The sequence below is a fragment of the Schistosoma mansoni genome, chromosome W, assembly GCF_000237925.1.
Source record: "Schistosoma mansoni strain Puerto Rico chromosome W, complete genome".
Classification (NCBI taxonomy): Eukaryota; Metazoa; Platyhelminthes; class Trematoda; order Strigeidida; family Schistosomatidae; genus Schistosoma; species Schistosoma mansoni.
Genome location: NC_031502.1, coordinates 42,521,171 through 42,537,045, shown reverse-complemented (window position 1 = coordinate 42,537,045; position 15,875 = coordinate 42,521,171). Strand labels below are relative to the sequence as shown.

Sequence of the window (15,875 nt, the reverse complement as noted above, 5' to 3'; positions counted from 1 at the left end):
CAACAATGGGCGAGAGATTTCAAAGTCTCTACGTGGTATGTTTACATAGCCTTCGATTATCCATCTGCATCTTGAGGTGGGTTCTGCAATCCTAACTATCTTCTCGTTTGGTCTTCGAGTGTTCTGCCTACGCTAATGTTTTGATGCACTGGTCTTCTTCTCTCCGTATGACGACTGAGAAGGCCTTGAGGCTGCGTTCCGCTATATGCTACTTAGAAGCAACCTTTTGAGTAGTATCCACTACACTGGGTTTTAGTCCATCCTGGGAGATCGTCAATGCGCACTTTTGAGGAGTATCATACTAGGATGAAACGGCTGTCAATTACTTCCAGTATTTCAGTGTTGGTCTAACATCGATCGATTCATGATCTCAATGAAACACAAATATAATAGTCATAGAGAATAGTACAAAAAGTCAGATTACTTATCGCCTCATGATTGGTAGTTATTAATAATAAATTTGTCATATAATACGAGTAATAAATATTTTAAGACTTACTTGTTCACGCATCACTTGAAGTTCATGTTTTAACCTGTCTAATTCACGTTCACATAAATGCGTTTTTAGACCCCTCGGTCGTCCAATAACTTCAGCTCGACTTCCACCTTGACGAAGCTGATTATTTGGTGTTATCATATTCTGTAATTATACAAGTAAGTAATAGAACTGTAAGAAGATTAATTAATTACATTATATGTAAAATAACTATGCTTGAAATATTTCAATAGTTGCAAGTTTTTTTTGTGTATGTAGTTACGTGTATGTAACATACTTGCATAAAAAAGTCATTTACTTGTCAATCTGCATATCTTGATGTATATAAACATAACATACCTGTCTAGTAGATGTATTCACTAATCCACTAAAATTTTGATGATCTATCGGAGACAGATTGCGTGGGGGTTTAGCTGATGAGAAAAGAAGAAAATGTTAAGAATTTAAATCAAATTCTACATCACAGATGTCCACAATAATATTTATAAAGTTTAGATTCTGTGATGTCAAATACCCCTAGGACTTGTACATGGCTTTATTCTTCTTGAGAAACAGCTTAATCTTAACTTTAGATTTTGATGTGTTTCTTCTAACAAGTTTGGGAAAGAGAATCATAGGTTGAAGTGCCATTGAATTATATGTGAAATTTTTTGAGATAAATAATGTTTGTGATGAATTAAGTAGGAAGAAAATCTATCAGGCATTAAAGTCTTAAAATACTTTCAGAATTGTTGTTGATCTTGAGTTGGTAAGATTTATTACACAGTCTTTAATTTTATGAACAAGATTTACTTACTAACAGTATTATATAACCAATTTCTGCTACATAGCAATCTCAAAGTCTCAGTTAAATTGTTATCTAAATCATTAAAACGGATATTTTGTTATCAAACATACGCTGATCTAGGAAAATGATTCGTGAAATTTAGTCTGAGCCTTTAGTGAAAGTTGAGTTTACTGGATCTAAATGATAATCAGTTAGTCTGGTGTCCTTCATCTTCATTTCCAGTCTAATTCATCAACCCGAATCTATCTTTCCTACCAAAGAGTTCCTTCTGAGTGTGAATGGGTGACTTATTTTACTATATAAAGTTGTATATACATATATAATTTTGTACTGGAATAGAATGAAAATTTAGAACTGTATACTTTTATGTTGACATCATGAGATTGGTTTCTCTTTAATAACTTTCTAGGTACACTTGCTTTTCATCTGTGGAAACTGACCTTAACAGTGAGGTCTATAAATATTTATATTAAAGAAAGGAGAAAGATTTTTCAACTACATTCTGTTACCAAAAACTAATCAATAAGAGTCTTTGTGTTTCCACTGTTTTGATGTTAGATATAGGATGGGATGTTTGACCTTTGATGAGTCATTACACCAAAATTAGTTAAGATGTTGCCCTGCTGTGTTTATGTTTCCAGTTATTACTAATCTGGTGTTCGTTATGTTTATATGAATCATATGTACACACAAACAATCTAGTAGGAAAGATGATTACCAGTATGAAATATTTTGTTTCCCCTTCAAATCACTTATGATGCAGAACACTCTCGAAATTGTACATCTGCTTTTCTCAAAGTTTAGTAAACGTTGACCTTAGGGTAATAATTTCTAGTGTATTTGTGTAAAATACTAAAACTTGTTGGTAAAGTGTTAAACCAATTTTGTAATAAATTGTATGATGGAAAGTAAATAAACGGAATATATCCCTTGAGACATTAAATAAGAAAGATTAATTCAGAGAATTCATTTTTAAAGTTATACATTTGCAAATATATACAGACTTATTTTTCAGGATGATAGTAATTACAATAATTACAGTAATAGTGATAACAAACTTCTGTTAAACATGGTAACAGGGAGGTAGGATAAACAAAAGTATGCAAAATATTAGTCATATTATTGTGTGCACTTGTATTTCTGTCCCAGTCAGCAAGCCGTCTATAAAATTTCTAATGCATTTCTGAGTCCGTCAGCTTCTCATTCTCACAGTCCAAAATATCTATGTATCAACTCCCGTTGATTCGAACTAACATGATGAATGAAACGTACGACACTATTAATACTTCTGAGCTTTGTTTACTTTATCCCAATTAATAATTATTATCTTCATTTGATTTTCCCAAGATGTAATTTTGGATTGATTACCACTGGCATTGTCAATAATATGATGCTTTTTAGACGGTAGCATCGTTTGTCCAATAAACTAAGATACAATGGTTTTTCGATTACATTTTAGATAGACTCTCAGATTATTCATGAGATGTTTAGGGTAGTTTCTAAGGTAACTCAATGAAGAAAACAGTCCTTTTAAAATCTATCAAAAATTTCGGTGAGGATCGATTAACAGTGAATATATATATCAAAAGCGTTTTAATTAGAAAGTTTCTTGATCAAATCATTCAATAGACAGAACACAGGAGCACAAAAAGTAATTCCTATTTACAAAAAACTAATGGAAAACTGTTCTCACCCATATGACAGTTGTATTATTATCACTGGTCATTACTAAATTCAGTCTTAGTCTCATTAACAATTAATGCTTCCAAATGCCATGGTATCGCCAAAGGTAGGAAGAGTCATCTCTCCCTCTCGAAATGCTCTCACGTGGTCCCGCGTGTAAAGCCACTGACACAGAAGTCCTACTCACTGCCTTCTCGCAGCAAGGGTGTCGCTTACGAAATCGAGAGGACGAAAAGTAAATGTCAATACATTAAAAGGGTTAGTGGATATGGAAGATTCACATAGGGGAGTTGGAAAACCCTGATTCCAAACCAACTGTTCACATGGGCTCCAGGATCCTGATGGAACAAATGGCGTATGAACCTATTGTTGGTCACCGACTACCATGGGGCTGCATCTCTTCACTTCTAAGTGAAAGGCTCAAAGAGCGGCTACCTAAGAAAACCACCTGCTCTGGTTTGGAAGCCCGGGTAGTATTCCAGCCCTAACGCAAATCGAATGATTTATGTGGTGCATTTATAATTGGTGTTTCCTTATGCCAATGTTTGTGTGTTTAAATAAACATATAAATAAAGGGAAATATTTGGGATTTTGCATAAAAACACCATGTTTAATGTATTATCTGACGTCAAGCAAATCCGTACTATAAAAAATTTGCTCACTTAAGCTACATATATTTACAAGATAATAATGAATGATTTTTATTTCATTATGGTTTAACATTTGAAGACTTCAAAATGACTTCTTGTTTATTTCATCATTGTTTTCATTTGAGCATTTATGACCATCTAAATGAACGTTATTACTATTATTATTTTGCAATGTAATATATAATGATCTTTCCCTATTAAACGGATAAATGATTGTTGTTAGACAGAAAAAGAGGATAGACAAAAACCATAAAGCGTAGATTATTTTCGTTGAATGGTAAAATGAAAAATTAAGAAAAAACAACAAAACAAAACAAGTAATGATATAACTGATTAAATTGTAAAAGTAATTGATCTATACTGAATAAACTTTATCAATAATTTTTGCGAATTTTTTATGTAGAAAAAAATAACCCGAAAATGTAATCAACAATGTGGGTTTTCTGAAAAGTAGAAATCTCTTTTTCTATGTTTGTGTTTAAAATAAAAAAGAAGATAAAGTTGAATAAATCAAGATGGTTATTGAATCAATTATACCCTAGTTTTAGTTTTTTTTGAAAAAAATTGTTTAAATCCTGTAGTCTATCTTTTAGACTTCATTAGTTTCTATTTTTAATGAATAGGGTTTAATGGATTGATAAATACAGAGGATGTAAGTGATCTATAATAATAACAACAATAATAGTGGTTTACCAATAACTAATAATTAGAGAAGTGGCCTAGTGGCCTAACCGCTAAGACCGAGATTTGAACCTTACTTACTTACTTACGCGTGTGACCTCTCACGGAGAAGCATAAGCCTCTCACCAGCATTCTCCATCCAACTCTGTCCTGGACAATCTTTTCCAGCTTTTTCCAGTTGCTGTCCATCCTATTCATTTCTCCTTCTGATTCTCGGCGCAGTGTGTTCTTTGGCCTTCCTCTTTTCCGTTTCCCTTCAGGATTCCGAGCTAGGGCTTGTTTCATGATGCAGTCTGGCGAGTTTCGATATGTGTACCCTATCCACTAACTCCGCCTGTAGCTCTTCTAGAGTTACTGCCGGTCCCAAGCCCGGTTAAAGGAGGAGGGTTGGGCATGGGGTTAGCGAGCCCATCCCGTAGAAAAGCTAACTCACTAAAAAAACGCTAACTAGAAAAAATAATTCAAACCATTTAAACTCTGCCCTCCGAGTTCAAGGAAGAATTATGACACCTCAAGATGAAAGCCGAAATTTTTCGGAAGTCACGAGACCGATGCACCTTCTAACAACCAGAGCAACACTCTTTATAGGTACATGGAACGTCCGGACAATGTGGGAGACAGGAAAGACCAGTCAAATAGCAATGGAAATGAGAAGATACAACTTGGTAGTACTCGGAATCAGCGAAACCCATTGGACACAAACTGGACAACAAAGGCTAGGTACAGGAGAGATGCTGCTGTACTCCGGTCACGAAGGGCAAAATGCTCCACACACTCAGGAAGTTGCTCTAATGCTGTCCAAAGAAGCATGAAATGCACTTGTAGGATGGGAATCTCATGGACCCAGGATAATCAAAGCATCATTCAGAACAAAGAAGCAAGGGATCACAATGAATGTTATCCAATGTTACGCACCCACCAATGATAGCAACGACGATGATAAAGATCAGTTCTATGAAAGGCTGCAATCAATTATAGAGAAGTGCTCACGAAAGGACCTGACCATCCTGATGAGAGATCTAAATGCTAAAGTTGGAGTGAACAACACAGGATATGAAGATGTAATCGGACGACATGGATTAGGAGAGAGAAATGAAAATGGGGAGAGACTTGCAAACCTATGTGCATTCAACAAATTGGTTATAGGCGGCACAATATTCCCACACAAGCACATACACAAAGCTACATGGATCTCGCCAGACCACACCACAGAGAACCAGATAGATCACATCTGTATCAACAAAAAATTCCGAAGATCAATGGAAGATGTGAGAACCCGGAGAGGAGCTGACATAGCTTCAGATCACCACCTGGTTGTGGCCAAGATGAGACTGAAGCTAAAGAAACACTGGACAACTGGACAAACAGCACTACAAAGGTTCAATACAGCCTTCCTTCGAGATACTGACAAGCTCCACGAATTCAAGATAACTCTCAACAACAGGTTTCAAGCTCTACAGGATCTATTGAATGAACAAGAATCTACTTTGGAGAACAACTGGAAAGGGATAAAAGAAGCACTAACTTCAACCTGTCAGGAGGTTCTTGGTCCTAAGAAGCATCATCATAAGGAATGGATCTCTATGGGAACCCTGGGCAAAATTTAAGAAAGGAAGAACAAGAAACTAGCAATTAACAACAGCCGAACACGAGCAGAGAAAGTCAAAGCACAAGCAGACTACGCAGAAGCAAACAAGGAAGTGAAGAAAAGCATTAAGGTCGACAAGCAGAAATACATGGGAGAACTAGCAACGACGGCGGAAAAAGCTTCAAGAAGAGGGAATATGAGACAACTATATGATACAACGAAGAAATTGGCAGGAAGATATAGTAAACAAGAGAGACCAGTCAAGGACAAAGAAGGGAAGACAATCACTGAGACTCAAGAACAGAGGAAAAGATGGGCAGAATACTTCGAGGAACTGCTGAATAGACCAGCCCCATTGAATCCACCGGACATCAAACCAGCACACACTGACCTTCCTATAGATATCACTCCACCAACGGTCGAAGAAGTCAAGATGGCCATCAGACAAACCAAAAGTGGGAAGGCGGCAGGACCTGACAATATACCAGCTGAAGCACTGAAGTCGGACATTGAAGTAACTGCATACATGCTTCACCTATTCAAGAAGATTTGGGAAGAGGGACAAGTGCCAACGGACTGGAAAGAAGGACATCTCATCAAGATACCAAAGAAAGGAGATCTGAGCAAATGTGAGAATTACAGAGGCATCAGTTTGTTATCAGTACCAGGAAAAGTTTTCAACAGAGTGCTGCTGAATCGGATGAAAGACGCAGTAGACGCCCGACTTCGAGATCGACAGGCTGGATTCCGTAAGGATCGGTCGTGCACAGACCAGATTGCGACACTACGGATCATCGTGGAACAATCAGTCGAGTGGAACTCATCACTATACGTCAACTTCATTGACTATGAGAAGGCGTTTGACAGTCTGGACAGGAGAACATTATGGAAACTTCTTCGACACTTTGGAGTTCCTGAAAAGATCGTCAACATTATCCAAAACTCATACGATGGACTACAGTGCAAAGTGGTGCATGGAGGACAGCTGACAGATGCATTTCCAGTAAGGACTGGAGTCAGACAAGGCTGTCTACTCTCCCCATTCCTCTTCCTTCTAGTGATTGACTGGATTATGAAGAATTCGACATCTGAAGGGAAATACGGAATACAATGGACTTCTCAGAATCAACTAGATGATTTGGACTTCGCAGATGACCTAGCCCTCCTCTCTCATACACACGAACAAATGCAGATGAAGACAGCAAATGTAGCAGCAGCCTCCGCATCGATAGGCCTCCACATTCACAAAGGAAAAAGCAAGATTCTCAAATGCAACACAGAGAACACCAACCCAATCACACTTGATGGCGAAACTCTGGAAGAGGTGGAAACATTCAAGTACCTGGGGAGCATCGTTGATAAACAAGGAGGATCGGATGCAGATGTAAAGGCGAGGATTGGCAAAGCAAGGGCAGCATTTCTACAATTGAAGAACATATGGAACTCAAAACAACTCTAAACTAATTTCAAAGTCAGAATCTTCAATACGGACGTCAAGGCAGTCCTACTGTATGGAGCTGAAACGTGGAGAACTACTAAGACCATCATCAGGAAGGTACAAGTATTTATAAACAGTTGTCTACGCAAAATACTCAACATCCATTGGCCGGATACTATCAGCAACGGCGTTTTATGGGAGAGGACAAACCAGCTTCCGGCTGAAGAGGAAATTAGGAAAAGACGTTTGAAGTGGATGGGACATACATTAAGGAAATCACCAATGTGCATTGCAAGGCAATCCCTAACTTGGAATCCGGAAGGGAAGCGAAAAAGAGGAAGGCCAAGGAACACATTACGCCGGGAAATAGAAGCAGATATGAAAAGGATGAATAGCAACTGGAAAGAACTGGAAAGGAAGGCTCAGGACAGAGTTGGATGGAGAATGCTGGTGAGCGGCCTATGCTCCTCGACGAGGGGTAACAGGCGTAAGTAAGTAAGTAAGTACCCTATCCACTTCCATCGACTTTTCCTAATTTCCTCCTCAGCTGGAAGCTGGTTTGTTTTCCCCCATAGTTGGCTGTTGCTGATAGTATCCGAATGTCTTACGTAGAAAATTGTTTACAAATACTCGTAGCTTTTTGATAGTGGTTGTAGTAGTCTTCGAAGTTTCAGCTCCGTACAGTAGTACTATCTTGGCGTTCGTATTGAAGATTCTAACTTTGATATTGGCTGACAGTTGTTTTGAGTTTCATATATTCTTCAATTGTGGGAATGCTATCCTTGCTTTGCCAACCCTCGCATTTACTTCTGCGTCAGATCCTTCACGTTCGTCGATGATGCTACCCAAACAAATGACTGTTTTCACCTCTTCCAGAGTTTCTCCATCAAGTGTGATTGGGTTGTTTCGTTTGAGGATCATGCCTTTTCCTTTAGGTATGTTGAAGCCTGCTGATGCAGAGACTGCTGCTACACTTGTTATCTTTATCTGCATTTGTTGGTGTGTATGGGATGGGAGTGCTAGGTTATCTGTGAAGTCCGAATCTTCTAATTAATTCCTAGCTGTCCATTGTATTCCGTGTTTCCTCTCTGCTGTCTAGGTTTTCATAATCAAGTTAACAACCAGAAGAAATAGAAAAGGTGAGAGACAGTAAGCAGCCTTGTCTGATTCCGGTTCTTACTTGAAAAGCGACTATCGACTGTCCTCCATGCACCACTTTGCAGTATAGTCCATCGCATGAATTCCGGATGATGTTGACGACTTTCTCAGGTACTCCGTAGTGTTGAAGAGGTTTCACGATGTTCTCCTATCCACGCTGTCAAACGCCTTCTCATAGATAAGGAACTTGTTGTATAGTGACGAGTTGCATTCAATGGATCGTTCAACAATGATCCGTACTATCGTGACTTCGTCTATGCACTACCAATCCTTACGAATACGGTCTGTTGATCGCGAAGTTGGGCGTCTATTGTATCATTCATCCAGTTCAACAACACTCTTAGAAACTTTTCCTAGTACTGACTGTGATGTGATGCCTCTGTAGTTCTCACATTCACTGGAATCTCTTTCTTTTGGCATCTTGATAGGGTATACCATTTTTCAGTCTCCTGATGCTTGTTCTTCCTCCCATCTTTGTAGTTGGTTCTGTCCGAATCCTCTCTTGGTTATCACATCTTCCAGTGACCTTGTGATTTTTTTACTTATTCAAATATGATCTATGTGGTTATCTGTGGTGTGGTTCGGTGAGATCCATGTAGCTTTGTGTATGCGTTTGTGTGGGAATATTGTGCCGCCTATAACCAATTTGTTGAATTCACATAAATTTGTAAAGCTCTCCCCATTTTCGTTCCTTTCTCCTAGTTCATGTCGTCCCATGAAATATTCCTAACCGTTGCTATCCATTTCGACTTTGGCGTTTAGGTCTCCCATCAGGATGGTAAGGTCATTTCCTGGGCACTTCACCATGATTTATTGAAGCCTCTCATAGAATCGATCTTTATCGTTGTCACTGCTATCATTGGTGGGTGCATAACATTGGATAATATTCATTGTGATCACCTCCTTCTTTGTTTTGAATGATACTTTGATGATCATAGATTCATGAGAATCCCATCCTACAAGTGCATTTCATGCTTCTTTGGACAGCATTAGAGCAACTCCCTGAGTGTGTGGAGCATTTTCCTCCTCACGACCGTAGTAAAACATTACCTCACCCGTATCTAGCCTTTTCTGTCCAGCTTGTGTCTAACAGGTTTCACTGATTCCGAGTGCTGCCAAGTTGTATCTCCTCATTTTCGTTGTTATTCGACTGGTCATCACAGTTTCCCACAATGTCCCAACGTTCCATATACCTATAAATATTGTTGCTTTGGTTATTAGTAGGGGTGTCGGCCTTGTGACTTCCAAAGAATATCGGCTTTCATCTTGAGGTGTCATAATTCTTCCTTGAACTCGGAGGGCAGAGTTTAAATGGTTTGATTTGTTTATTCTGGTTAGTGTATTTTAGCGAGGTTGTTTTCTACGTCGTAAAAGTTTACATTTGAAAAAGAAATGGATGATTTCTGTTTTATTGAATAACATGGATTTTTGACTTTAATTTCTCATTCTCAATCAGATAATTAGAATTTTTTGAGTGTTTTTTTACATCATCTATATACCCTATTTCCTATTTATTACTGAAATTCCGATTTAGATGTTTTACCTAGTCTACTTTTACTCCAACTGAACTAATCTTGACAAACATATTAAAATTCACAAACTCTTCTCCGCATTTTCAGATCAGTAGTTTCTTTAAAAAAAACTTGATGTAATTCTTTAAAAATTAGTGTAAATTTTCACTATTACTCTTACTATCTAAAGTATTTTTTCACCACTACACTTCAATTGAATTACTCAAATTTCTATTTATTGATTTGTTTTTTAAAGCTTTGTTTCAGCTCGTTGAGAAGAAATCAGCATAACTACTTTTTATAAATATTTCAAATAAATTACGTATTAGTATAGGTGCCATTAACAAGGTGTTACTTCATGATTTCGAATAAGCCGAGAATTGAGTAGACTATTAATAAATAGAAACAACGATATATTTGTAAAGTTTCAGTGATTAGAAGATTAGATTTTTGACGTTTATTGACTTAGTGTAAGTCACCTCTTCAAAAAACAAAAGTAAATGACAAATTAACTGAAGTTTAAATTGTACGAGGGAAACAGCGCAGAATACTTATAGTAGGTCTGATCATGTTAATATTAACATAAATCTATGTATGGATTTATTCTGGAAAATAACTTACATGAAACTAATTGATTCTGTACTAATTCCATGTCTGTTTGAATATTAGTCAAGACAGAGTTATTTGTTGGTAGTATACTTGTAATATTTGATGCGGTTGGATTTAATTCAGTTTCAATCGAATTAGAAGAATTCAATGTAAACGGATTGGAATTGTGTCTAAGAGCAATTGTAGTCGATTGATTATTCACACCGGAACATGCTACCAATACAGGACATAGTGACTGAACTGCATTATCACATATTGGACAACCATCTAAACAAATACCACCAGTTAGTAAATCGTCTAGTAAACTTTGCATTTTATTTATCATAGATAACAGGCGACCTAGTGGTACATTACGCCACAAATTTATATCATTTGTTCTATTAACAGATGAAAGTGATGACGATGAAGGTTCTGTGGAAAATAAAGGGTCTAATTCATCAATGTTTGAATTCATGCTAGATTGTGTCGCAGAGGTAGCTGTTGGAATTGTTGACGCCCCTGATGGCAATGATGCTGATATATTTAATAAGTCGGTATTGTTTATAGTAGTATTGTTAGTTGATGAAACTTGGTTCCTATTATCCATTACATCTTCCTCTTCTTCAAAAAAGCTAATATCACCTGTAATTTGATGAATAATTTCCAATTGTTGTACTTTAGTTTTTAAACATGGTTTACACCAAAGCATATGATTACATGGTCTAGCTAAAACGACACCATTTGATAGATTACATTCACAACAAAGTGAAAACTGGAATAAAAAAGAATCATGATGAATAGAAAATATTGATTACTGGATAAAAAAAAACGATATTTTAACAATGCTATATGATATAAAACACTTTACAATAAGCCATCAGTCAGTATGTCAAATCTTTTTGCCCATCCTAAGTAAAATAAACAATGCAGTTGATAGTTTTCTTAAGTAATATTGTTGATCTGGCCACACTGAATAAAAAATGACTGTTTGATAATATATTTGGAATAAAAGCAAACTCTAGTGAAATGACAAGCTGTTTGAATACTTTGTCTATAGAAGTAATCATGAAATGAAGCTGAACATGGGTGACATTTGTTTAAATTATAAGCATTCTTTAGTGCCAAAATCACCCTGACTACTAATATTTGTAGAAGAGAAAGTTTGCAATAGTTTAGAAAAGAAAACTGATGGGCTTAGCCAATTTAGTATAAAAAGCGTAAAATTAAAAATATGATTTATGACTAGGAGGATTTAGTAACCTCTTGAGAAAACATTCATACTGATTTGCAGACTGAAATCAAAAAAATTGTCTGAGAATTTCATTAAACGAATATTGGTCATGGATGATTAATGATGACAATAAGTTACATGTTTTCATTCGGACCAGCTAAAATCCAAGTTAAGCAATGAAAAATAGTTTTCTTTCATTTAGGTTTTCATCATGGCTCTACATATAAATGGTAGAAATAACACGAATTCAGAAAAAAATTTGATTGTGAATAGTAATGCGATCCAGGATACGAATCTTGTCTTATTTGATACTTGTCGGATGGATATGCCTGTTCATGAATATCGATGAGTTAACGCAAACCCTTAAGAGTACTGAAAATGGATATTAAAAGTTGTATATCATTACTGCCTACATTAATTTAATGAATTTGAGGTTAGTCAGGAGCTGTATTACAATATATTACCCAATATAATTTTGGACTCGAAATATAAAACGTAGGTATTTGGTTTACTTGTTTGTGTCCTCTGTCACCTAAGATCCACCACGTTAAAACTGACGGAAACCAGATTTTAAGTTTCGGTATATAAATCTGAAATTTCACCATGCTTTTTGTTATCTTCGATATAAACTAGTTGAGCAGTTGGTCAACAATCTAAAACAACTTCACTTCTATTTGATGTGTGCGTTGATGATGGTCTTCAGAGTGACAAGAAAAGAGTTAAAATCCACCAATCTAACACATATATTTGTTAGATGGTATAAAATGTATGGTTAAATAATAATATTCAGTTATCCTAGGAACTAAAAAATATGGTAGAAGAAAGTCAATTGTTCTATGTTAATTATTCAGAACGAGAGTCCGATAACGCAGGTTTACGACAATCAGGTCGATATGATTACTTATTTTATGCTGTGCTACAAAAAAGGTGATGTGTAACAATTTTTCAATATATTTATGATAAACTTAATACAGTTGCTTTGAAGACGCAGTAGCACCAACGAAAGATGTGTTTCATATCTTTTAAATTCAGATATGGGGCTACCTGATAGTTAAATCTGTTGCTATAAATGTGTTACTAGTTTTTACATACACTGATCGTTCAATATTGTATATATGCCTAACTGAAAATACTTCAAATGAAACTTTGTTTAAGTATAAAAAGTAGCAGATACCTTATGATATCCAGCGATTCGTTGTCTGCATAGAAGACATTTTTTAATCAAAGGTGTGCATGTTTCACAAGTGATAATATGTCCACATGGTAGTATAACTGTAGATCGATTTCTCTCGGAGCATACAAGACATTCACGCCATTCCAGATCAATATCATCAAGTGTAGGTGGAAGCAATGCATAAACATTAGACAAAGACATATTATTACGTAAGTTATTTGGTTCAGCAATAAATTGATTTTCAATAGCAAATGGCTGATTTAAAGAATTTTCATTTGCTTGATTTATTAGCGGTGATTGTATAACAAAGGAATTATTTGATCCTACAACTGAACAACTTGGTAATAAGTCGGCTGTTGGTATTTGACGGTTATCAGTTTGGAAAAATGTATCAACTAAATTCTCTTCATCACTATCACACATAGCTGAAAGGAGCGGAGAATTTGATCGGTTGATATCATGTCTAGGACTACGATTAATTGAGTCAGTATTTAAAGGATAACATTTAACAAAATTTAAAGCTTCCATATGACATTGTTGTAGCGCTAACTGTAAAACTGGATCTCGACATTCACGAAAAACATCTGTGACAAAATTTTCACTAATTGATTCCGTAGTAACATTATCTACATTGTCTTCTTCTGCACTTTCAGAATTTATGGCTCCTAAATGAGATGACCATGATTCCGCACCTATTGCTGAAGCTAAGCATGCAGCAATAAGTACATTGCGTGGAACACCTGTTTCTAAAGTTGCTTGTATTGTAGATTTTAAACGACGACATAATGCACTTGGAGATACCAAATTTAATGATTCAGCTGTAGTATTTCTATGCGGTTCATCGTCAGGATCATTGTCTATTTCAATTAACTGTTCTTCATAATTATTTCTGTTTGAATTGAGTCTCAATTTATTTATGCCACTAGACAGCATTCCAGTTGAAGTAGGCGTTAGTGTAAGTGAATCAGCCATTCGTACTAGCAGACGTGCTACCGATGCAAGGAAAGGTACTAAAGCGACATCGAAACGTCGGACATTTGCACCCTTTTTAAAAAAATATTCGAACATGATAAAACAGACGAAGCAAATGAAAATTAAGTTGGAGATAAATAAATAATGATATTTCCAGATAATAAATAGTATTTGCAACACAAGTCTTTTCTTATGACGAATAAACATCGGTAAGCATTGTCTATAATGAAACCAGCTAGATCACTAGTTGAATGTTTACGATGAAATATAAAAAGTAACCAGTAGCCTTTTAATAATTTTTGATTATCTCAACTGCATTTATAGCATTACATCATTCATAAAAAATTCCATACAATAGTTGAGTATCAAGTAGTACAAATTTATATTAGGTGGAGTGCTCTTATTGAGATTAATTTTATCTGTATTTAGTATATGCCATGAATTGGTCTTAGTTGGTGCACCAATTAAAACTAGGGGAAACTATTATTACAAGACTTCATAAGAATCTATGAATCCTCTGTGCATCGGACCTAGGTGCTTCAGGTCTTGGAGTTAACCCAACCATTAAAACTACTGGGTTAATATCGAATGATACTGATTTTCAATCTCAGTTAATTCATGATATAGTGAAACAATCACTTAATATAATTGATGACGACTGTTTTATTTCTAAAATGTCTGAAATTAGGTTGGATATGTGTATAATTAAACAACGATCCAGCGGTTCTAATGACTAAGCGTTCACAATGAGACCTAAAGATCTTGGGTGCATACTGATGAGGGATTTTATACTAAAAAGAAACATTTGTCTAGTTCTCCATAGTATTCGGTGATAACCCAAACGCGAACACTTCACAACGAACATCAACTGGAAATGTATATTTAGGTTTAAATTGATCGAACACAACATTTACCACTTTATTATCAAAAGAAAAGCAACAAATCAAAATCAAATTAGATATAAACAAGTTGAGATAATTATCGAAACGATCATTACAATAAATAACATAAATGATGTTGGTACTATTACTTTGAAATTACTTGTTCCATTCCTGAAAATACAATGTGTTTACGCTCTAGATACGTTTTATTTTTTGTATCCGTGATGATATACTTTCAAAAATCTGTCAACGTTTACATTTAAAAAAAGTCGAGATATTACAAATATAACAGACTATTTTTTTAACAGAAAACTCATTGAATAAATGATTTCATTATTCAAATCAACAAGTGTAAGAATTCAAGTAGAAAACTCTTATTTGGAAACTCTTCAAAAATGTCTCTTTTAGTTTTTATTTATACTTTTTTTTTCTAATATACTTGCTTGTAGAAACACTTAAATGTTTGTATAAACATTAACTCTTTGAGTATTGTGAGTTATGGACATTTGTTAAAAAGATGTAAATGTCTATTATTAATTAATCAAAATTTCGATAAACTATTCGTAAAAGATTTACAAATTGAATCAACTGTTTTATAATGTCAGTATAGGGTTATGTAGATTATTGTATTTCATTGAAATCACTAACCGACCTAAGTCAGATAACCATTGGAAATCTGGAAGCAGTGGGCGTATGTTTCGTCCTCTTGTGGGGCCCCTCAACAGTGCGCATTTATGACCTTGCAATTTGGAGTTGAACGCTTAGAAATTAGACCGCTGAGCCAGAATCCCATAGTGTTGATGTCTAACTTCAATCAATTCACGATGTTGCGTGGCCATTTTCTATTATCTTCGATGGATATCTTCCTCACTCCCGACACGGTTTATAATGAGTGAATCAAGTTTATCAAAATTATGTCACATCTTAATTCTAATGCATTTCAAACAATTCAAGCGCACATTAACTTGATACGATATATACACATGAGAAATAATAATCAAACGATACAAGTCAGAACATCAGAAAAAACAGACGAT

At 35.6% G+C, this 15,875-nt stretch overlaps 1 protein-coding gene across 1 annotated transcript in view; it reads right to left on the bottom strand.

The window, feature by feature from the left end:
* Positions 1-15,875, bottom strand: part of Smp_171450 (putative mind bomb) — a gene marked incomplete at its 5' end in the record, with an annotated part of 30,739 nt that overhangs the window by 1,309 nt on the left and 13,555 nt on the right. Inside the window, 4 exons of the mRNA XM_018789773.1 lie at positions 500-640; positions 836-909; positions 10,614-11,352; positions 12,986-14,029. Of these exons, the coding sequence (XP_018655183.1) occupies positions 500-640; positions 836-909; positions 10,614-11,352; positions 12,986-14,029 (1,998 nt within the window). The remainder of the gene's footprint in view (positions 1-499; positions 641-835; positions 910-10,613; positions 11,353-12,985; positions 14,030-15,875) is intronic.